The 24,861-nt window shown below is 34.7% G+C and overlaps 3 protein-coding genes across 3 annotated transcripts; 1 reads left to right on the top strand and 2 right to left on the bottom strand.

Moving 5' to 3' along the window:
* Window positions 1-123: 123 nt before the first annotated feature.
* On the bottom strand, window positions 124-5,627 carry LOC115452413. The gene is made up of 9 exons (XM_030180928.2): window positions 5,443-5,627; window positions 5,246-5,360; window positions 4,669-4,903; window positions 4,255-4,471; window positions 3,899-4,092; window positions 3,179-3,339; window positions 2,954-3,058; window positions 2,337-2,810; window positions 124-2,143 (listed from the first exon to the last, which is right to left on the bottom strand). The coding sequence occupies exons 1-9, from the start codon at window positions 5,510-5,512 to the stop codon at window positions 1,861-1,863; spliced, it is 1,854 nt and encodes a 617-aa protein (XP_030036788.2). The 5' UTR covers window positions 5,513-5,627; the 3' UTR covers window positions 124-1,860.
* Window positions 5,628-7,519: 1,892 nt separating this feature from the next.
* Window positions 7,520-8,346, top strand: LOC115452412 (transcription elongation factor 1 homolog). The gene is made up of 3 exons (XM_030180927.2): window positions 7,520-7,755; window positions 7,888-8,005; window positions 8,076-8,346. The coding sequence occupies exons 2-3, from the start codon at window positions 7,890-7,892 to the stop codon at window positions 8,206-8,208; spliced, it is 249 nt and encodes an 82-aa protein (XP_030036787.1). The 5' UTR covers window positions 7,520-7,755; window positions 7,888-7,889; the 3' UTR covers window positions 8,209-8,346.
* Window positions 8,347-9,506: 1,160 nt separating this feature from the next.
* Window positions 9,507-24,420, bottom strand: LOC115452408 (vesicle-fusing ATPase 1). The gene is made up of 16 exons (XM_037443318.1): window positions 24,282-24,420; window positions 23,737-23,825; window positions 20,536-20,665; window positions 19,364-19,449; window positions 17,996-18,141; window positions 17,301-17,439; window positions 16,817-16,959; window positions 16,266-16,465; window positions 15,891-16,023; window positions 15,288-15,490; window positions 14,835-15,023; window positions 14,403-14,535; window positions 13,835-13,992; window positions 13,423-13,607; window positions 12,901-13,059; window positions 9,507-12,690 (listed from the first exon to the last, which is right to left on the bottom strand). Exons 1-16 carry the CDS (start codon window positions 24,291-24,293, stop codon window positions 12,555-12,557), a joined length of 2,241 nt encoding a protein of 746 aa, XP_037299215.1. The 5' UTR covers window positions 24,294-24,420; the 3' UTR covers window positions 9,507-12,554.
* Between the last annotated feature and the right edge of the window lie 441 nt (window positions 24,421-24,861).

Below are 24,861 nucleotides of genomic sequence, written 5' to 3'. Positions count from 1 at the left end.
GAACCCAGTCACTTGCCCAAGAAAGGTGGTTCGATATATTTTGTATTACGTTTACTGCCACCACTCAGTGCAATAAAATTATTTTATAAAATTCAAGTAACTTGTACAATTAAAAATAATAAATTGTTTTGTATAAAATTTGCTTTATTGAGTCTAGACACAACACATTGTTATAATATTTGGACGGGTAATTCGGAATGTAATGTTTAAAACAAATGACAGAATTTAAAATTATAAAAAAGCATAATAAAATAATAAAAATGGTTGTGGACACTTATAATAATGAGATAGTCATTTTATATTATGATTTAAGTTACATTAATAATGTCTATCATTAAAAAAGAATTTATTTATTTTACTCAAAGAATTCTATGATTGTATAGAGCGGACATTGGGAAGATTATCATACAAAAAGTTGCGCTCATGTAACAAGTACTCAATTTACAAAACTCCAATGTTAAATACTTCGTATTTTTTCCATATCGTGATTTGCAAGTTTTCAATGAGTATATTAGCATATTTTCTGTTAATTTATAATTTTTGTAATTAATATCTAAAAATGCTTTGACATCTTGTATGGACATTTCCAATAAGGCAACCACTTATTACCCATTTGCAATAACTTTTGGAGTATGGTCCTGATGTCCAATCTATAACTAACTATATTATACTATTCAATATTCTTTCTACATTACAGTCACGATAACACTATCATATCCTCACAAAAGAGGATTAAAATAATGGAAAAAAAGATACAACTTTAAAAAATAACAATTCCAATGTGTATTTATCAGAGTGCAAATAAATATTTCAAATTGTATACACAAAAAATGTATTCAATCTGATTGGACTTTAATAAAAAAAAAATCATAAGTAAAATTGGTATTTTAGCAAAGAACTAGTACTTAAACAGAACATAGCTAAGAAAATATCAAATATTAGAATCTCGCAAAATATGTTTGCATAGATTTCATCCGTTCATACAAAATGTAAAATAAACCAATAATAATCGATTGTATTTAAGAAACGGCGCACTGGCACCATTGTAAACAATATAATTACGTTTAAATAATAAGTATTATTTTTTTATCTAGTTACGACTGATTTTGCTGCACATTCTTAGGCACTTGAATTACTTAAAACTACGATTTAAAGTATCAAACTCCTTTAATAAGGACTCTTTTGATATCTGATACATAGGCATATTTTAGAGTATTGATACTTATCTACTTTATTGTAATATTAAAATTTGAAACAATTGATAATTTCTGCCAAATTAGAAGTCGAGTATCAAAACCAAAGAGAATTATAATATATATGGAAAATCAAAACAACAGTACCAGATATCGATTGATACCGCTGTTATTATTTGGACGGAAATCACAACTAATCTATGTAAGTACATTACGACAGTATAATAAAAGTTATAAAATAAATCAGATCTTCAGAAGAGACTGTAGAGTCTAAAGAGAAATATGTTTTAAGACATAAGTATAAAGGCACAACTCATTTGAATAAAATATAGGTACAGATAATTCTATCTTATAAACCCTATCATTAATCATGATAATTTGACCAATATGGCGAAGGATCCACACATTTCCAACCAACAATATAAATTGTATACATATTTTACACTATAGTTTATAATGTTAAAGATGTTATGCACATAATTCAAGGTAAATACTAAATAAAAACTATATAGTATTAATATCAACCAAGTTTTTACAAGTCTAAACAATATTGTTCCACACTATATCTTCATAGAACAAACTGATACAGATATTGAAAAAATTGTACATAGCACTGTTATTTCACATTACACATAATTATATCAGTCTAGTAATTTTAATATAACTCTTAGTGCAATAGACAAGTTAAAGCTGCCATTAACAATGTAGCTGCACTGAGACCAAACAACGATGCACCATTATAACCCCAGTAGGAATATGTTAGAATTTTGATGAAATTTTCCTTTGTGTTCCATGGATCACTGCCGTCGTCAAAATGCATGGGGCAACGGTCGCGTTCCCTCTCATATTCCTCCATTTCTAAGGCGACAGCGGCGCCCTCTGTGTAGTTCCATGACGTTACATCCTGATTCAAGTCACAGTAAGGACCCAAGGCTTGGGACATCAGCACTCTATAATAAACAAATACATTATAAGGCTTAGTTATTTACATAAGTAATTTTTGCCTAAACATCATAATTACTGAAATGGTCAGTTTATACACTCGGTTATACAAATTTTAACTTGAGTAATTATATGATACACTATAAAAATATGATATTGCTAAGACAGTATATTTGTTATTATATTGGTAGTTAAATTTACCTGTTGAGATCCGCCCTCTGATACACCCAACACCTATATTTTGAGAAAGGATCCAACTCGTCATAAGTAATCATGTACGATTTTAGATTCTCTTTCCAAAATCCTATACATTTCATTCTGTAATCGGGATCACTGTAAATATCGACAGGTCGGCCCAAATAATCTACAGACAAACAGTAATTCTCCTTAATCTGGATTGTTTTTTGATCAATATCGCACACTGAAAAGTCACTTAAATTCAATTTGCAGTACAAGTTTGGCCTAGGGCTTAACGTTACACCTCCAAGTATTCTCGTTTCAAACATGACATCTCCTTTTTGTGTGAAGTTGAATTTGCCGGCTACAGGACAGCGGATGGGCGTCGGGTCCTTCTTTAGGAAAATGTCATACCGCCATTTCTGCTTGTTAGGAAACTGCACCCAAGAACAAACTGTGTGGAAGTTGCTTTGAATCATAGCTAGGCCTTTACGGTATCTGTAAAAATGTTTATAACATTAATTATATCCAAGTCATGGTAAATAAAAATGTAATGTTAACCAATTAAATACCTGACAGTTTTATTATTAAGAAATGTTCAAGTTATGATAATATTAATTAAATTGTCCTTTTAACTTTACCTTATAACATTATGGTGACGCGGCACAAAGTCGAAGCAAATGTAATCTTTTTGACATCCATCAACTGTTAAACGCGCCATCATTACCCTAGAATCACGTTGCTCCCTGGAATAATACAATTATTTGCAATGAAAATGCACTTTTTGACTACTCAACCATTCAATTTGACCAATTTTTTTTTTTATACTGCAATTAATTGTGAAATAATATTTTTAAAACAATTACCTGCACACATAAATAGTCCTTCTAAATCTACCCTCATCTGGATAGTATGTTTCGATAATGTGCGTTTCATTGATAAATACATCTGCGTCAATGTTGGCAGTATTAATCCAATCTCCAGAGAAGTTTTGTGGTAACCTACAACCAGGCTCAACTACTTCTGCCTAAAACATACAAAGATGTCATACAGCAAATTATGGGTTTGTGGAATTATTAATTCGAGTGATGGCAATTCACCATCGACAATGTTTATTCATAAATAATTAGTTGACCCGACAGACGTTGTCCCGTCTTAACTATGAATTTGCAGCGCGCGTTTTGTCAATCGCCGACAGTTATTTCAAACAATTTTTTTATAACTGTCAAGTTATAAAAAAATAATATTTTCATTAAGTTTTCTTAAATTGTATAATTTTCCGCGCAAATTTTCTCCTGACAATAACAAACACAACAAAAAAAAATTGTGAAATCTTTCCAGCCGCAACGGAAATAGGGATTCATTTTTATATATATAGATAGATAATATCATCACAAAACATAAGCTAAAAATAATTTTATAATAATTTTACTTATAAATTAAAACAACAAATTACAGTTGTTTATAACGTAAAATATATCTTAAAAAGTACTAAGTAACTTAATGTTTTTTACACATACAACTTTAAGTGACATCAACAGTAAAAAATATATTCTTTATATTTAGGATAGTAAAATTTTTTATACCTTAACAGGTGTGACTCTGTATCTTTCTGGAGACTTTTCTACCGTCTTCAAAGTATTGCACTCTGCTGTGATAGATGCCCCAATGTATAAGTCATCATCTCTGTTTTTCAAGAAGCAACGGTATTTCTCATCTTTACGTGATTCCTTTGTGTTTGCAACAGCAAAGAAGTGGTTTTTGTCAACAAACCAATGACCTGATAAATAATGTCATATAATAGTGTTTAATTGAAAACATTATCATAATCATAACAGTTGAGCACAACAAAACAAAATCTTTATAAAGTTTACATATTTCATATGGTAGTACAATTCATTACAACTTGACGGATGAATTAAAAGGGAACTAAATTAATTACCTAAACAATTAAACTCGACAACACCATCAAACGTGTTGGACATTCCTGCACACTTCCTGTAAGTGATATTGAACTTCTGGTTGGTGATCAAGAACTGTGTACCAGCAGTCTGACATGACCGTATTTGTGCGTCTGGATGATTGCACTCTCCAGTAAAACGGAACCTATTCTGGTATGCAAACTGCCATACGCCTTCTAATGACGAACGGCAATTAACCTGTTAAACAGATGAAGAATATTAAATTGTTTTACTTTTTTATTAATGCTTAACATACTTAACATTATTATGAACATACACAACATTTATATAGAAAAATAACACATATTTAATACTTCAATCAAGAAATAATAATATCAAAATATGTTAATTTAAATATAGAACATTTTTAAACAAAATTTATACAAGAAACTTACAGGTACAAACTTTTCAGAGAAAAATGTAACAAGGTTCTGGTCTGGGTTGAGGCCCCTACACACTCTCTCAACTGTGGGCTCTTCATCAGGTGCCAAATCAACACAGGGGGTCTCTATCTTCTCCACAACATTCACTGTTCGCACTATCAGCTTCACACAGTAGTAACATTTCGAGTATTTAAACACCATCGTATAATTGACGCGAAAGTCCGCCTTTATATTAACACAGGTACCCCTACAAAATAGATAACAGAATATTAAGGAATATATGTATTTTGACCGCCTCGGTGGCGTAGTTGCATTACGATACGTCTTCAATATAAAAGTCTCGGGTTCGATCTCCGGATTGGAAAATGATACTGAGTTTTCTACTCAGTATCAGTGCAGTTTCTGGAAGTTGTATTCGATATAGCGATAAGCTTGCCCCTATCACATCATGGGACGGAATACGCACGACGAAGAGTGGGTGCACCGATTGCGCCTTTGCCTACCCCTCGAGGAATAAATGCGTGACTGTATATTTATTTTTCAGTTAAATGTATTTGAAATACTATTAGCATAAATTACAAATTATTACCTTCCTTCCATTTCACTTGCATTGATTTCGGTTATGGTCTGTCTACCATCTTCCATTGAGAACCATGTATTCCTCAATACCATGGGAATAGAACATTCAGAAGACACAGACACGACTGTAAATAAAATACGTTATTGAAACTTAGGGCGTTACCTTTATCCAAAACATAAATTAAGAGAATACTAAACACAACTTACTTGTGAAAGTTGAGAGACATATTAAGTAGAACAATAAAAGGTTTCGAGTCATGATAAAATAATATATCATATAGAAAACATGAGTTATAAAATACAAAACCAAAGTTTTAACAGAAGCAACAAAGCGGCAAGTACGTTTTTCACAGAAATGAACAGAACCTAGAAACGATCGTGAATGACAACAAGGAGCGGCAGGAACGAAGTAAAAAACGATTATAATTGACAAAATTATATTAATAAATTATCTAAGTTTTAATAAATTAAAACAAATGTTTTTATGACCCATTACTTTATTTACCATCGGATTTATGAAATTTTATTTTGTATGAAAGTATTACACCCACAGATTACACGTATCTATTTATTCAGAAAATCTTCTGGCAGCCCTACACTCGTCAGCAAATTGTCACTTTGACATTTTAACATATGCTTCTAAACCAATGACTAAATATAAAGAGGACAGGCCTCAAAAGTTAGCTATATGAATAAGTTATATTTATGTTGGGGAAATCGACGCAGAATTGTCAATATATATATGTCTATCTCTTTTACTCAAAGCTTATTTGGACCGCAACAAAAAAAGACAATAATAATTGCTTTCTTCGAATATGGCACTATTTCGTTTACTTCAACACACTGGGACCGCCTTGCGGCAGAAACGCCATTTATTGCAGCCCAGTCAGCAAGTACATGTAGTGTCAGACGATGTAAACAAATCTTCATAAATATTGAATTTAAAGTAATATAATCATATTCTCAATTGTTCAGTGTGTTTATTAGTGTATTTGTTAAGTTTCGAAAATGACTCAGTGTTGTACGAAAGGATGCAAATCGAATTCACGCAAGAAAGACCCCGAAATATCTTTTCATAGGTTAGTAACTGTTTTTACCGAAAATTAGTAAATATCTTTGTATATTTACTTTTTGGATGTGTTTTTATCAATTAAAATTATATGTGGATCTTGTTTGATAAGCTTTGAACCCTTTTAAGCGTGATTTATGTCCATTAAAATCATTATGTTTGTTTACACACGAGTTTAGGGATGGGTGGATTTGTTTAGAAATTATTGATATCGATATTTTAACAGACGCCCTTTTATCAGTTACGGTTTTTGTCTTTGAAAGAATGTTAGAGCACACATCAATATTGTATTATCCAGAACGATAAACTAAGCGAAATTAGAATGTTTTTTAGATTACCAAAAAATTTAAAAACCAAGGCAAAATGAATTGAGAATATTGGGCGACGTGATTAGAATCCTACACCAAATACATATATTCGTTCTTTACATTTTGAGAAGAAATGCATAAACCACGCGTTTAATTAACGCGAGTAAAAGATAACTGTTTTCCAACAATATTCCCGATAAGTAAAATAGTAATGATGATTATTCTTCACCTAATAGTAATATTACTTTAATATATTGCTATGAATAAAATTAGAATTGTTACATAAAAGATAAACATAAAAGAAACAACATAAAGATGAAATGTAAGATATATTTTTACAATTGGCGGTCTTATGTTTCGAGCAACCTTTGCATGCACGGAAATAGATATATAATCATATTGTTATTGCAAATAATTATTATAATTGATTATCTTAACCACCATCTTTACGCTCATTGATTTTAGTTTGCTGAAACATAGTTATGTTTCTCGATTAAAGAGCATAATAATAAAATAAAACCAACCAAATAATTGCTGGCTACGCTATCTTATTCCATTCATCATGTATTAAGTAAATATCTTAATCTGTACCTTAAATTTTTAGCAAGGAATAGTGTAACATACAAATATAGATCAAACACAACTGGATGTTTGTCACAACAGTTACTGCATTCTTTAACAATTGTTACTTATAAATCAGTTTCAGTTTGTTTGTTTATATTATGGTTTGTTATATTTATATTATGGTAGAACCTAACCCCTTTCGTATTTGATTTTTTTTTGGCTTGTTTGTCTCTCGTTTAGTTCTTCGATGTCGATAGAAAATTTTCGGTACTAGCATATCACTATTGTAAGGGGCGGAGTCGGCGCCATTTTATGCATTAAATATGCCGCATGTCACGTGACCATATCACTCATCCTCTATACTCTTTTATCATTGTTCTAAACTTACGAAAGACAATATAATAAGAATTTAAATTTGAAGAAAAGAAATACGTAGGACTAGGCAGTATGGTCGTAAGACTGTCCTCTAAGGTGAAGAAAAAAAAAAAAAAAAAAATATGCTTCTAAATTGTTTTAATCAACGAAAAACAAAATAAGTAGAAAGTGAATTCGTGGTTTTCTGTATATTTTGTAGTGCAAGTACGTATCAATGTACAATACTTAATGGGCACATTACTAAATAATATGTAAACTACCTTAGTGTCGTGGCGTTTATTATGTTAATAAAAAAATAACGTGACAAAACATACAATAGTAATTGTATTCTTTCAGCAATGGGACGCCGCAAATCGAAAAGAAAGCCTCCGCCAAAGCGCAAAGCGATCGAGCCGTTGGACCAGCAGTTTAACTGTCCGTTTTGTAATCACGAAAAGTCCTGTGAAGTAAAAATGTATGTCATTTGCCTTTCAAAATATTGTAGAATACATTCTATTGGTTGTAATACATCCATGGTTTTACAGGGATCGAGCTAAAAATACGGCAATGATACAGTGCAGAGTTTGTTTAGAAGACTTCCAGACAACAACAAATGTACTGTCTGAGCCCATAGATGTTTATAATGACTGGGTGGATGCCTGCGAGAGCGCCAACTAAGTTAATAATTTTGTATTTTAAGTTTTAATAATTACTTATATATACTTAAAAACTCACTTTTTATTTGTAAGTCATCTTTGAGTAAAATAAATAATTGAACCATTTTAATTGGTACTATTATGGTTTGAAATGCTGTTATTTGTATTTATTTATATATAAGAAACATTAACCTAAAGATTTTTGTCAAACATACTGATTTGGAAAACTGTAAATCCAGACCTATTAAATGGACCTGTTTTTAGGAAATGAAGTTGACAATACTAAAGCATATATTTATTTAAAATTTCCTAACAAATATCCTTAAATATATTCTTCAAATAAAAAAGGAGGTTAGGTACAATATTTAGGATAAGAGTACAATTATACAGTTTTATACTTTAACATTCACAGCACAAGATTAATTTCTGAAATTCTTAATAAATATGAAATGTATCCCAATATCTGCCACCAATAAGCATCATGTTCCAGTTTAAGGGACATTACGACCAAAATTTAGAAAAGTCAAATAAAAAGTGCTCTGCACTCATATCATAACTTCAAAAGGCTTCCCGCTGCACCACAGCAGGACTCTGGGGAGTGATATAATTTCTTGGTATTTTGGGCATAGTTTCAAGTATGTATTTATATTTCTTTTATAAATTAGTAACATAATTTTTGATTATTGTAGATGCTATTAATTACTTAGTAGGATACATAATATGTCAGTGTGGCGTTTTCCATACTAACATATAACGTAAAATAATAAAATGTAGCCAATGTTAATCCAGAGCATGCACCTGTGTGCCAAAATTTCTTCAAAAACCTGTCCAATGGTTACTGCATTAACTTCTAACAAACCTCCCAAACATTTTCACAAATATTCGCATTTGTAATAAGATATTACATTAGAGTACTATCATGTATAATCTTAATCATACAGCATACCTGCCGAGCAATTCTTGTGCGCTCGGTCTCCACACCCGATGCACACCCATACACGGACGGACATTTGCCGTAGCCCTATCACTCAGTTCAATATGTATGCATCTTGGTTGTCAATACACACTGAGGCCTATGAGGGCTCGCGAATATTTGTTGGCTTTCTTCCCTCCGCCCATCCTAAAAGGGTTCATTTTCTTTCCCTCGCACTTCCCTTTCCCACAAATCTTTAGGCCCCTGCAGTCGGTAAGCCGTGAGTTTGCAATATCCCATTCGCAGTTTTCCCGCGGTGTTGACTACAGGGTCCAATACACAAATAAAAAACCATACAGCATAGGGATAGGGGTTATGTTAGTATAAGCGAATAAAATTCCCCAAACTATGTTGAATAAATTTATTTGCCAACTGGATACATAATTATTCATATAGCCACCATTATATTGCACTACACAATGCCTGAAGAACACATGACAAAAATGCACTTACAGATAAAATACTCACATGAAATGCGTTGAATAAGAAACACAGGCCGAGGTCTTTAAATAGTGCATCTGAATGTGTCAGTGCCAAAATCGTATTATAGCGCTCAATCTTTTTAAAAAAACGGAACTATGTCTACTACGCGCGCGCTCTTTATCCCTTAAAAGGTAGGCAGAGGTCCAGCTAGCGCGCCCACTTTTCGGCAAGTGGACGAGCCTATCTACCACGTAATGGCCACGAATTTCATCCTCCGACCCGACACTGAACACAGAAGCTTATAACATTTTAGCCAACTCTGGAATCGAACCCGTGACGTCAGCACGAGAGTCTTGCCGCAATAGAACTATCCCACCAGGGTAATCAACATCTAAAAATCATCAAAATATCGCAATTTGTAAAAGGACTGCATGAAGTACATGATTTTTTAAATTATTTCCAACCAAGCTTTGATAAAGTTGACTTTCAAGGACCCTAACTTTTAAATAATCTAAAAATATATTCAATAAAAATACTTACATTAGTTAGGAAACAACTTCCAGTAACAGTGGCTATTTAAATAGTATTTTAATAGACAGTATATAGACATATATAGAGAGTATAACTTCACATACAATAAAAAGCACTACAGACCTAACGACTTGAAGCATTAAAACCACATAATATTTTTAAGTATATCCACAGAAGTGAGAATAGTGAATTGAACATGAGTGGAATGTAATCCTACATTATATTAACTAGCAGAAACTAACAATAATGTACCTATAGCAACAATAATTGTATAACACTATGAGAGCTTTTTGTCACAAGTTTTTCATTTGTGGTGCTCATTCGTTTATGCATTTGATAATTTGTCCATCAATACCCATCACTCATTAAGTACTTAAAATATTGCCATCAGATCTCTGGTTCTTTATAGTCTGCCAATATTACTGATTGGAATAACAGGTCGCCAATCCAAACATAAGGTTACACAAATAAGTAAGTTTTTCCAAAATTTGTGTATATTCACAAATGTTAATAATTGCATCATTCAATGTCATTTTTCATCAATCTTCTAATATAAAGCTTATCATGAACACTTCCGATCTCTGTAACAGCACCACAGCAGAAATCTGTGACAAACAACATCTCCAGACATAGAAACATCACTTTGAAGTTTGTGTACCACCTACATAATTAATTATTAAATATTTACCATCTACATAACATTATGTAGTATGTTTTAACAAATTACGTTTTGGCATTATTTGTGTCAACACTTGCTATTTAGGTGCTCAATTAATTGACCATAATTCTGCTAAGCATGCAAATACACCTAAATTTAATTGTACTAATGCACACGTCAAAAGCTTTGCGTCCTACCAGATTGTAACAACTCTATCCTCAAATGTCTTAATAATACATTGACCTCATTCACTTAACGCTAAATATTAAACATTGATCAAAATATACCTATTAACACAAAACAGCTTTGAGCTGATCACATTTCAATAACAAATTGAAATAAATAAAAAGAGCTCTACAAAAACAAATATAATACATTGTAGAGAAATTGAGCTATCGCCTAGACATACAACCCAGGGATATCTGTAACCATGTCATCTCACTAACGGACATAAATACTAAATTGCACTATGGAGGATAATACTTACATGTAATTACTTATATGTTCAAACACGTGTCGACTGAGAAGGGACATGACATGGTTACCAGAGCCGCATACCACCCTCTGTGCACAAGCTGTGTAAGAAGGATTCAAGGTGTAATAATAGCTCATACCAAAATTTAACTACACAAACGGCACCACAAAAACTTCACTGGAATGTTCTTAACACAACATTCATTTCACTGACCAAATCATCACAAAAACACCGCGAATTTGAAATGACACACACTTTTACGATAGATTAAAGATATCCATAGAGAAGCGAAATATTTTTTTGCGAAAGTTAAACATTTTTTTTCATTAAATATAGTTAAAATTTGCCCATATCTACAAAAGAATCGTACTGTAGATCGGAACTGTCACATAGAGTATGATCCTCGTCGGGTGATATCATGTTGAGCGAAGTTAAGTGTACGATATTGTCGGCGTCGTGTGTGACCGTGGTGTCTGAACTGTCGCTGTTGCTGTCTATATATTCGTACAGTCTGCTGGTGCTGGTCCCAGCTGTAGACATTTCTGACAACTCAAACGTGTTTATCACGGTCGTAGATTTTTCCACGTTGATCGCATCCAATGAATTCGAAAGCTGAGCGTCTTCGTATATCATCGGTATTGTGCACAGATGTGATGTACTAGCTTCGCCTGTAAAATGGCCTGAATCGGCGAGGTCCGACACATTCGGTGATAAAGCCATATCGATAGCCAAAGTAACGCATTCCGTTTGTATATGAATGCTCTGATCGACATCATGAAAGCTGGCTTGGGGTGTCACTATTTTGGGTATGTCTTCATCCCTCGTTAGTGACACCGAATTGTCTTCAGACAAATCGCCTTCCGCGTTAAGTGTGACGGAATCATATTGGCCCTCCTTTTCGACCACCATATTGTGCTCTAAATCGTCAACGCATTTGGTAGAGTCGTCGCTACTATCTGACGCTAGTAGTTCTACGCTTCTATCCAGTATGCCGGTGTCGGTACAAGTAGACATTTCGTCTTCGTACACAATTTCGACGCTCCTTATTCGCATAAGCGGCATTTTGGCGGGCGATAGCTCGTTGCCGCGCGCCGTCATACCCTTCTTGTGACTGAAGTCCATGAACGATTCGGTGCATTCGCTTATATCGTCATAGTCGATCTCGTAACTCCTGAGGTCTGAGGTACACGGGGTGCACTCGTTTACTTTCATTATGTGACTCTTCGATGAACATATATGTGCGTTAATGTAATCTGGTGTGGGCGATAGTGTGGTATGCGCATGTAATCCCTAAGGTTGCAACGATTCTTATTGTATAGTAGTGCCTAAATCTAGCCCGCCTTCCTCCTGCATCTTGGTGAGGAACTTGAATACGCGGGACTCTTCGTCTGTCTGTTTCACCATATCGACGAGTGCAAGCAGTTTCTTGATACCAATGAAGATCCTGTGAAGACATATAAAATTTAGTTTTTTTTCCATGTTCATATTTTTGTTCCTCATTTTTCGATCTCTAAATGCTACAATCTTACTTTCCATTAATAAAAAACAAAGACGCGAATAGCATGAACCACATCAATGTAAATGCAATCGAACTAAATATACCCACTAGGAAACCATAGAAAAACATTCAAGTCGATTATAAAGGAATCCTTACTTGGCGCCGCGCAGGTCGTGTTGTATTTTCAGCAGGTCCCTCTTAGAAAAGGCATCGCTTTCTTCAAGCACTGCCATCACATGCTCGGGCTGGGACAGGTTCGGTACGTGGAGTATGCCCGTGAATGCTGATAGCACTTCCATGTCTTCCAGGACTTGTCTGTGGGATATTATTGAGTTCTGAGTAAAAGTAGATAATCATACTGTTTTAATGTTATCTGTATGATTGAGGTGACAAAATTTAAATGAGAATAAGATTGGAAAAATACAGAATTGTGCATTGTTCGCAAAATATATGTAGTTCTACAAATCAAAATAAAGTTTTTTTTTTTTAAAAGTTGTTTTATGTCATGGTTCTGCAACAAAAATCACACCTTAAATAGATAAAAAAACAATTATCACCAAATTTAATGGTTAAACATTGTTAAAAACGCTATTCGAGAAACAATGAAAGCTTGAAATATGATTTCTTTTGTAAATAAAATACATGACAAGAACTGCCTATTATCTACAAATCTCATACCTTCGACTGCTAGTGCAGAGGATCAACAGTTTCCTGCCCCGAGGCGGTTGTTTCTTCAGCAGCACGAGTAGCGCCTGCAGGGTCAGGTTGGAGTACCGTGGCCCGATAGGACCATAGTCCAATAGACGTTCGATGTTGTCCACCAGGATACAAGACAGGCTCGAGCGATATGCGTCGTCGAAATACTAAAAAAAATCATTTTTTTATCATATCAATCTAGGTAAATTGAAACTGGTATACGTCTTTTACATTCAAATCAATAACGTGTATAGTTTGTTTAATTTCATAATATTTTATAAACAAAATTGAATTTTTCCTCAGAAGAATCAAATAATTTGATGTCTAAAAATTCCAATACTCTAGTGAAAGAAAAAAAAATGAACTACAGAAAAAAACATGTTAATTAACTTACTTTCCTAATCTGCAAGCATTTAGCGGATTCCGTGAAGCCGACCATGTCCTCTGGCGAACACACTTTCACGAACGGGAAGTCGGAGAGCTTGGCGAGTTGTGCTGCCAGCGCGGTCTTACCACTGTTGGGTGGTCCTTCGAGCAGGACCGCCACTAGCCCTGAAATAGGAAAAGAAAACGTTTCGTTTAGTTCCCCTATCACATCATAACACGGAACACACTTGGCGAAAAATGGGTACTTTGGTTTCACCTCTCCCGACGCCTTCAGCGATAAAAGTATGTGTTTAGTTTTAATATGAATTTTACCATCTGCCCATCTCCGTATCCACATTTAGGTAGATTTGGGTGTAAATACTAACTTATAGCAACCAAGAATGGTTGCTATAAGTTAGTATTCCCTTCTCATTACATGTAATATGTAGGTGAAAATACTTATCGAAGTGAATACTGTGTATGACAGAACAATAAAGAGATAATGCTTTGTGAAATTAAGAAAGTCCAAAGTGTAAATGATTAGTTAACGATAAAAAATAAGCAATGAACCTGTAACGTATATGTATGAACCTTACCGCTGGCCTCAGTAGCGCGCGCCTGCTGTATGTACAGCTGTCCGTCCTCCAGTAGGGAAGTCACCGGGTTCCCCCAGTTGATGACGCCGCGTGAAAGGAAGTGCTCCAACGCCTCCGCGGCCGTACCGAACGCCTACCACGCAATTTTGAACGTTATTACATTTATAGACTGTAGTTATAGAAGTTGTTTCATATGCTTCAAGATAATGTTAAAGTTATAAGTATGGACTTTCAATAAACTTCACCAAAAATTTATATACATAACATCGACTTAAAAATCTTTAATCTTTCTAAATTTGGTCTTACGTGTATGTGAGACACTGTGCACAATGTTTTACCTCAAGCACCTCAGGTAATCTGGCAGGTAAAACACTACAGGTATTATATTATCTGGTATTTCATACCGGGTAACAAAGTCCCATTGTTACTCACAGGTTTGATATCATTCTCAAGCGCGTGCAGGAAGTCTCCGCGTTCCACCATAAGTTTCTCCATGGCCTCAGGGTCGACCTCCACCTTGCTGGATGCCTTGATGAGTCGGTTCATGGCGGTGGACTGAGCAGCACGAACCAGACCTTCCAGCTCGGCACCAGAGAAGTTCTTTGTTAGTGCCGCTAATTCCTGCAAATAATTTAATTTTAGTTATTTATTGCAAAAAAAAGAATGTTCGATCATCTAATTTAAAATAGTGTATTAAAAATTGTCACTCCTTTATTGTAGTAATTACTGATATTTTGATCGATAAGTATCGATATACTTATCGATCAAAATATCAGTAATTATCCGATGCTGTAAATCTCAAAATATCGATAATTAATTTTACTGCTGTCTTTTTCATCTTCTCTTAACCAGTCCTAAAAGACCTGCATTCAAACCAACACTAACCATGCTATCGACATCCTCAGCGATTTTTTTATATTCGCGCATGCGTTTCGTGTGAATGTTCAGGATTTGAACCCTGCCCTTCTCGTCGGGCAAGCCGATCTCCATCTGCACCTCGAGTCGTCCAGGTCGGAGTAAAGCCTCGTCGATCATGTCCCGTCTGTTCGTCATGCCAATCACAAGGATGTTGTTGAGTTGGTCCACACCTGTAGATAGTTTTGTCGATAAATATTTTTAGATCTAAGGTAACAAATTGAAACACTTTCATGAAAATAGGACGCTACTTTAGTATAACAGTAAAAGTTTTGTGACAATTGTAAGGCGAAAAGATGAAAAACTATTATGTGTAATAGCTACTACAGTACGCGTATTAATTTCGTCGGTCTGAAGTTAGCTCCGAGTTATATTGCAGTAATTGTTTTCAGAGACGTAAAGAGGATAGGGAAGTGTAGAACACGAGGAACTATACCGCCAAAAGATATATATCATTATCTAGTGAATCAAAATAGAATAAAATCCTCCGAATGCTACACTCGATACTAAATGTAATATTTTGCTAATAACGATTACTATTGGAAACACTTAACAATAACTTCAGCGACTTACCATCGATTTTCGACAGGAGCTGGTTGACTACAGTGTCGTGGACGCCGGTGTTCCCTCCGACCGAGCCTCTCGCTTTGCATATCGCGTCAATTTCGTCGAATATGATTATGTGAAGCCCACTGTTTGGTCCGCACTATCAAGGAAACGATTATTAAAGGAGTAGTAACAAACATAATAACTTATGAGTTAGCGATAAATCGCTATAAATTAGGTTTAGTTTTATTTACGTTTGTAAAGTATCTATTTCATGTTTCTAAATTATTGTCATCGTTAAGAAAACTTTGATAAATGCCGGTTATATATAATTCAGTATCTATAAAATTTATGACAGATATTCTGTAGCATGATTTTATAAGGTCACAATAAACTGCGTACCCTCTTTTCCTCCTCTTCGGCATCGGCAAACAACCGGCGAATGTTGGCCTCGCTCTCGCCAACGTATTTGTCCAATATTTGCGGCCCGTTGACGATCTTGGGCTCACGCGCGTTCAGCATCTTGCCGATCTGTCGCGCCATGAGAGTCTTGCCCGTCCCCGGGGGGCCGAACAACAAAATACCTTTCACGTGTTTGCAGCCTGAAACCAAACTTACATTGTTTGATAACTTCTTTGCTTATATTATAAAGGAACGAGTTGGTAGATGTTTGGATGTTTGTTAGAAGTAAATGCAGAAACTCCTATATGTATTTGTTACATAGATAGATCAATTTCTGGATTCAAACCTAGGTCATATTTTATCGTGGAAAAGAACTTGCTGTGTACTTTTTCAACTAAGACAGGTATTTCAAGCGGTGTAGCCGTGAGTAATTATAGATATTTTGTAGAGCACTACTCTTTAAAATCCGATTGCGAACTTAGCGATTATGTCTAGTTAATCGATTCCGCCACCAAAACTCGTATGAAATATTCAAAGAGTTTATATATTACCTAACTGCTCCACAACTTCGGGCGGGAAGACTCGGGAAGCGAACGCTCTCCTGAAGATGGCGTTGAACTCTTTGTCCAGACCGCCGATGCCCATCTTGCCGAAGTCCCAGTCAGGGTTGATAATCGACTGACGGGGTTGTTTCCTTTATACACAATAAAAATTGCTCAGCAAAGATAACAAAAAAAAAATGATAAATTAAATTTAGCACTTTTTATTTTATTTAACTGACTACAAAAAGGAGAAAGTTACTTAAGTCGTTTTATTTTCAGTTCTCAATTTTTTTTATGATTAATTTGACTATTGATATATCACTTTGCATACCCGAAGACACTTTATAGATAGCTTTTGATAGTCGAAAAGAAAATAGACAACGTTCCACACGATGGTCGTTGACCAATAGCCTTTATTAATAAAAAATCGTTTACCAATAGGCTTTATTAATTAAAACTGATCTCATTTACCAGAATATGGTTCTATACATACCCCTTAGCTTTCCCGACTAAATTCAAGGAAGAATTCTCAGCTTTATCGAACTGCACCGACGCGTCCGGTAGGAGCCGGCCCATGCGCACGCGACGCGGCACCGCGTTCACACCCGCTGCTAGTGCTTGCACGTCCACAGCTAAAGGGTGGGAAAATTACATAACATGGCACCACGTCTTATCCCTTCTTAGGGGTAGGCAGAGATGTAACGCAAATAAATATTACTTTATATTATCTTTAATTTTAAGTAGTGTATATAGCCCTACAATAGATCAACGCGCAGCATTTTATAATTTATAGAAAGTTGACACTTGTTGAGTTGTGTTAAATACATACCATAATAAATAAATTTTAAAATAAAATATTCAATCGACCAACCATACTCAATCTTTTTATACAAGTTAAAAAGACTGAGATGTCTTATGATGATGATGCTTTAGGCCAACATAAACTCATTGACCTTAAATGTCTAAAAACGTAATAGAATGTCGCCATTTTATCATAGAATAAAACGTATTCACAATTAACTGAATGATTTTATTCCTAAACGCTTAGTATACAAATCAAATGATCTTTGGAAAAGTTATTTTTGTTTTTTTATCTAATGTGGGCTAGAGCTCAGTGGATCGCAGGTAAACGACAGCTGCAATAGACTATATTATGATTTTCATATAAACAGTTATAATATAATTTACCTTCCAAATTCTTGACAATCAACGACAACACTTTTTTTTCTTGGAACGAGAAGGCTAATTGCTGTCCAACGGTGAAGACCTGATTCGAAAACTGAATGAGGAAATCGCGTGCCATCTGCTCTGAGTCGTAGGGCTCCAATGATGTCCTGAAACAAATTGTAAATAGTTCATATCATATTATTATTATTAAATCGTATCCATGGCTAGATAGGGACTTCTCTCAAAGTACGCCACGAACCCCGATCTCTTGCTCCATTTCCTCACTTGCCGCCAACCATTGTGGGTATCATGCTTTTATTAATGACTAACTCTCGCAATTCTGCCCGAGGTACAGAACCATGTGAAAATAGAAAAACACGATACGTTTTTGCAATAGAAAGAAGAATCTAATATTTCTAAATTGATATAATTAATTAACCCTGCCTCTCAAACTAGGCAAGCCTTTATCTTGAGAAACAGTGTTCAGGTAATATGTTACTGAATACACAGTTCAACCCTTTTATGATTTTTTTGATTATGGGCACGGATACGAATATTTTGTGTCCGGTTGAAACATCGCACTATGAGACATGGAGCGCTAACGTACGTACGTAGTTCACATAATATTGAACAGCACAATAGGTCTTAGGTCTTCAAATTTGCAATAAAGTCGAGGCCAAGTGGTATAAAGGCGACAATCGTCTGACACAGCTGATCTAACGCAGCTGGCTGGCATCCAAAAGAAACTATTATGAGCAAGTTTTTTTTTAAACGTATTGATCCTTTACTTCTAATTTTTCGATGAACTCTACTAGTTAGGATAGCTCGTGTGCGAGAAACCGTCGGGATGTGTCGTCGATCACAATTTTAAGCAACACTTTGAGTATAATTTTCTAAGGTAATTTGTCTAGAACTTAATCCATCACAACGAACCGATATCGGCAAGCGGTCTGTTGTAAACTTAAGAGAAGGGAGGTTAAAGAAACTCAATATTTATGTTTGGCAAACAGACATAAATATTGAGCTTCTTTAACCTCCCTTATAAAATTTATCCAAAAATAGACATCGAAAGGATAGGATATAGGGGAGCTGGTAGCAGGATATATTTTATATCCGCCCGGATAGCGACCACGTAAGTGTGTCGCGTTCCGGGATCACCCTCAGCATACCCAGTTCCAACAGGCCGTCATAATTGTGTCGACTGCCAAGGGGTAATCATCTTTCATCAGTCGACATAGTATTGGACCCCAATCCACTTACCATCATGTGCACTTAGCCTAGCCCGTATAAAAAAAATATACCTTATACTATGATAGAATTAAATATTGTACTTGTGTGTGTTAATGATGAATCTATATGACGTGATAGAGATAAGCGCATTATACTCACGTTTTCTTCATCATGAAATCTGCCTCTAAGGTCACGCTGCACAGACATTCTGCGCTTTGCGGTTTGAACGGTTTCACCTCTATCGTCTGAAACAAACGTACGTTACATATACATATAATATGATATATCAATATCCTACAATGGCTATATCTAGCGAAAAGAGTGTGATAACCTCTGCCTGCCACTAAACAGGGAAGAAGGCGTGATGCTAGTTGCCGTGTAATACTGTAATTATATTTTGTGAATATTGTCTGTTTATTTATAAGTTATTAAATGGTTCACTAATAAAAAGTAAAATATCGTATCATATAAATCCATTCGAATATTATAAAAAGGAAAGTGGTTGAGTTTGTTTGTAGGTTTGCAGGGGTTAATCTCTGAAACTACTGAACCGATTCTGATATTTTTTTCACAAATAGGAAGCTAAATTACTGCTGACTGTAATGTGTTTTATTCCGTGAAAATATAGAGCGAAACTATTATGCCGGAAAGACTTTTTGACACAAACCGAGCCGCGACCAAATACTAGTGTATTAATTAAGTTATAATAATATAATGTTATAGGAATACGTTTAAGCTAACATGCTTCATAAATGGTTCTCCTTAGTGAAGTGGCTCGATATTATCGTTTTCAGTGTCAAATAGTTAGTTGTTAAATAGTTCACATGTAGCATTTATCACTCACAAGGAACAATGGTCTCGCGACCTAGAGAGCTAAAGATCGGACGAAGTAGAGCATTATGTAAGTCAGTCGATCTATCTCGGCGTGGAAAAAGAAACCACGTACAATAAACTTATTATAAAATATATTAATGATGGCGATTGTTAAATCTGCCAGCGCGTTTATATTTTACTAGCTCATGTCCGCAACTCCGCCCGTGTGAAAAAGTATTTCCGGGATAAATAATAAATAAAAATTAACCTATAGCACTCGGGACTTCCATAAGTGATAGATTTTTCAAAATCGGTTCAGTAGTTCCAGAGATACCCCCTACAAACAAAGTTACAAACTTTATCTACCTCATTATAATATCAATACTTACATATTTTTTTATCTGATTTTAAGTCTTTAACAAAATTGCGATATCAGTACCTAATGATGAATTGCTAACATATTTCTAGGTATGTACGATAAAGTACATAATTAATATTGTATCTTTGACTGTACCAACCTGACCAATGGAGAGGGTGGCCCATTTTCTTTGCGGTGCTGAGAAACCAACTGTGCCGCGATCCACTCCGCTGTAGAATCTGATGCTGAACACGAAGTGCTGCGAGGGCCCGGTTGAGATCTCTATGTGCCTAAAAACACCAAATTACAATTGGAATTGTCCTAAGAAAATATGCGTGCATGGGCACTTAGTTCATTCTTTAACATAGCGGAAATTCTGTCAAGTTATCGGAAGATCAAGATTTATGTCCAAATACATTTTTTTTATTTCGCCAATAACATATTTATTAGCACTAAGTATGTATAATTCACAAAACAAGTTACAATCAAATCGTCACACTTTTCCTCTAGGACCGTTTTCGAGTTACATTCAAATCATCATTGAGCCTTCCTCTATGCATGTTGTATTAACATCTTGCGCAGTATTGTATGTAGGTATTTCTAATTTGTGCCCGAAACTTATATTAGTTTCACCCTGCATTTGAGAAACAGATCGTTACCCAATTTGGCATGCGCATAGATTGTGTGACGCAGTATCTAGCGCGTGGCGGGCTTTATTCGGGAAAAATACATATTTCCAAATCCCAAATGTCACTTATCAACATGCGCTCAATGAATATTTCGACTTCATATTTTTATAAATATACTTATTACTTATGAATGAAAATACTTTTCGCCAGAAGAAATAGGCGTCAATTGTGTCGCCCTCATTCAATATTTGACCGGGATAAGACTAGTAGAAATTAATAGTTATTATAAAATGTTCATAATATTAGGTTCTTTGCAATTTTATTTTATGCAATACATTACCAATTAATGAACTTTAAAAATATCTTACTGTAACATCTTTGAGACTTAAGTAAATATAGTTTGCGTAATTTAAGGAAAATATTGGAGCAGAATTAATCTTGTTCAAGAGTTTATAAGACGCATTAAGGTACAGTTTCTTTCACTCTTTCCAAGTTAACTAAATACTTTTTCGCTTTCCTATTACGCAACCTTGTGACGCAATATCGTGCATTGATGGCGTGCACATTTTATATTAAAAAAAATATAACTTTTTACGTTCAACGTAGTGTAAACGTTTGAAATGCAATGATAATTTTTAAATTTCAAACACATAGAAATTAAACTAATTTTCCGGAAACTATCGCGGTTTTTTGTTTTTTATTTTTCTCCCGACGTTTCGAAGACTTTGCAGCCTTCATGGTCACGGGGGGGACTGTCCCCCCGTGACCCCGTGTCCCCGAGTCCCCCCCGTGACCATGAAGGCTGCAAAGTCTTCGAAACGTCGGGAGAAAAATAAAAAACAAAAAACCGCGATAGTTTCCGGAAAATTAGTTTAATTTCAATGTCTAACATTCGCGTAAATATAAGAAATCATTATTTCAAACACATAATAATGATGCTTATTCTTGATTGTTTAATTAATTGTAATATGGGATTACAGTAGATATCCGTCCACCCACAAAATACTTAAGTCTGTGAGATAGAATAGGTACGAGATATTCTTTATTTTATTAATTCTAAAATTTAATTCAAACACCTCAGTCCATGACAGGGCTACATCCTCCTAAACATCGGAAGTAAAAATGAAACGAAAAATAATAAAAAAAATAAAAGTAATTTTATTACAATTAGTAATATTCGCGGTAACATGAGAAATCATGAGTATGAGAAGACCACACCTTAATTTTAGTGAAGAACAAGTAGTTTTATCACGGATATTACGTGATGCAGTAACAAATTCAATATTAGTACATGTCTACTGCTTGCAATCGGTAACCACACGATGTTTATAACAATATCACCTATAGAGCGAAATCTTGTCTGGTAGTACAAAATATAAACTGTAATTTGGAAATCTAAAATTGGAATTGTCTTTGGTTTGATTATCAAGTTTGGTAATACTTAAATTTTTTTTTTATTAATTTTAATGCTTCAGAGTGTGCACATAATCGCATTTCCGGTCAGTCTACTCTCAACCTACCATGTTGTGCTACAGATGAAGGTTAGGGAACTATAGATAAAATGGCTTCAGATAATACAGTCGGGTGGATATTTGTTTTTTGAAATAAAATATTCCCACGGGCTTATTCTACATGTCAATATGAAAATTTCAATACCAATTTATGGATTGACTTAGAGACACCCTATTGCCATTTTTATCTACATTATGAATGTGTATGGCTTAATGACATGCATGGTGCTATTGCCACTTTTGCTGTTGTATTTTGTTGTATGAGATCACTGAAAGCACTAGACCCATAAATATCCATTTCTTAACCGTCCAGTAATTTTTCACAAGTCCTTTAGCATTTGGATTGTGAGTACTGGCGGTAACTTACTGTCAATTTACTAATTATAATGATTGATGGTTCTCTAGTATAGAAAGCAAAATGGTTATTCCATGTTATTACCAACATTTTAGATTACATACCATAATTCATAATATTTAGAGCTCACATTAAAAGTTTACTTCCAGGTACAATTACATTTTAACCAACACCTTAAAGAATCATTAATTCATGCAAATTGCATGTTTTTATCTATGACACATCTAGTTCTATTTTTAAACTATGACCATGGTGCCACAAGCATGAGATCATCAATTTTTAAAATAAGAGTTAATTTCTATCAGGTATTTTTATAGGGTATCGCCTATGTGTAATTGTTCAAATTTAACTATTAAGTTGTTTATGTTTTTTATTATTCACTGTAAAATTAATACAATGCAAATATACAATGACTGCCTCGGTGGCGTAGTTGTACTGCTTGCGCGGTACGGCAGCGCTCTGAGGTCCTGGGTTCGAATCCCGGGTCGGGCAAAGTGATATTTGGCTTTTTCTGCTCAGTATCAGCCCGGAGTCTGGAATTTGTGCCCGATATGGCGATAGGCTCGCCCCCTATCACATCATGGGACGGAACACACTCGGCGAAAAGTGGGTGCCATGGTTGCGCCTCTGCATACCCCTTCGGGGATAAAATGCGTGATGTTGTTGTGTGTAAATTAATACAAATTTTTAAATTACTACACATCTAAATGTGTGTCAGTACTACATGGATGTGGGTATTGGCTCTGCTTGACCTAGTCCGCAAGACCCGACAAACTGGGATTTCCCTATATTCTCAGTGTTACCTAATAATCAATATTTGTATGATATAATTGCAATTGAATTGTATTATTTTAATTGGTACATACTTTACGTCACTTGGGAAATCATCTGGATTGATGAGAGCACAGTTTGTGATGGCCAACTCGTCCGATGGACATTTTGCTGCCTTCATACGCTGTAAAATTACACAAGATACCTACAATATTTTCAGACAAACATTTGAACATAAAACAGAATTGGCATTAAAATATAATTATTCTGAGATTTCGTTGTGAGATTATACACATATAAATGAGTTACCGATTTTTAATGCAGGTAAATACTTAACACAATGTATTTCATTATGTTGCGGTACTAAATCAGCAATTAATATGATGTATTTAACTCTGTGATTAAATGAAGTGAAACGATGTGAATATTCCATAACCCATTTGTTAACAATTTTTTTGTTGATAAATTCTAATGTGAATAGATCATAATGATGTAAATACAAGTAAGTGGTGAAATTAATTACACTAAATATTATAAAATCTTACACGAGACTACTGAATTTACGTTTCGTTATCGAACATGAAAATGACCTATATTGTAATAAAAGGCAAGAGTTAACAGCTATGTGGCTAAAACTTACCATAGAAGACATTTTTTCAATTTATTGTTTTCACTGAATACACTATTTTGACAAATGATTCACGTTGGCTGATTTGACATCACACATCTAAGCCGTCACTTGAACAGCGAATGACTGCAATGAATTTATTTTGTCTGGAAAATCATTGGCTAGGCGATCAATATCGGGACGGCATTTTTTTTATAAACAGTTCTAACCGCTTGGGGTACTAATCTTTCAAGCCGGTCAATTGTGGCCACATTAATTTTTATAACTGTAAATAAATTACAACGCTACGGCGCTCCCAAACTTAATTAATGAAATATTTTCTGATATTGTTTGTATAAATAAATGAAAATAATTGTCGATATACTTGACAAGCAAGTTGCAACTAACAATAGTTAGGCCATAAATGATGCGATGAACGAACGGACTGTTTTACCGAATTTAACCCGTGAGGATTTCGGCGGTGTATTGATTTCTCTGCTCGACCTCTATGCTTTCAAAAACGCAAAAATAAACATGTTATTATATCGTAACATCGTATCATTAGGTACCTCGTGAGACGTACCTTGTGACCGCTACAACGTGTATGGCCTTT

This window comes from Manduca sexta, chromosome 26 (genome assembly GCF_014839805.1).
Source record: "Manduca sexta isolate Smith_Timp_Sample1 chromosome 26, JHU_Msex_v1.0, whole genome shotgun sequence".
NCBI lineage: Eukaryota > Metazoa > Arthropoda > Insecta > Lepidoptera > Sphingidae > Manduca > Manduca sexta.
The sequence above is the reverse complement of the archived record's forward strand: the minus strand, read 5'-3'. Positions and strand labels throughout refer to the sequence as shown.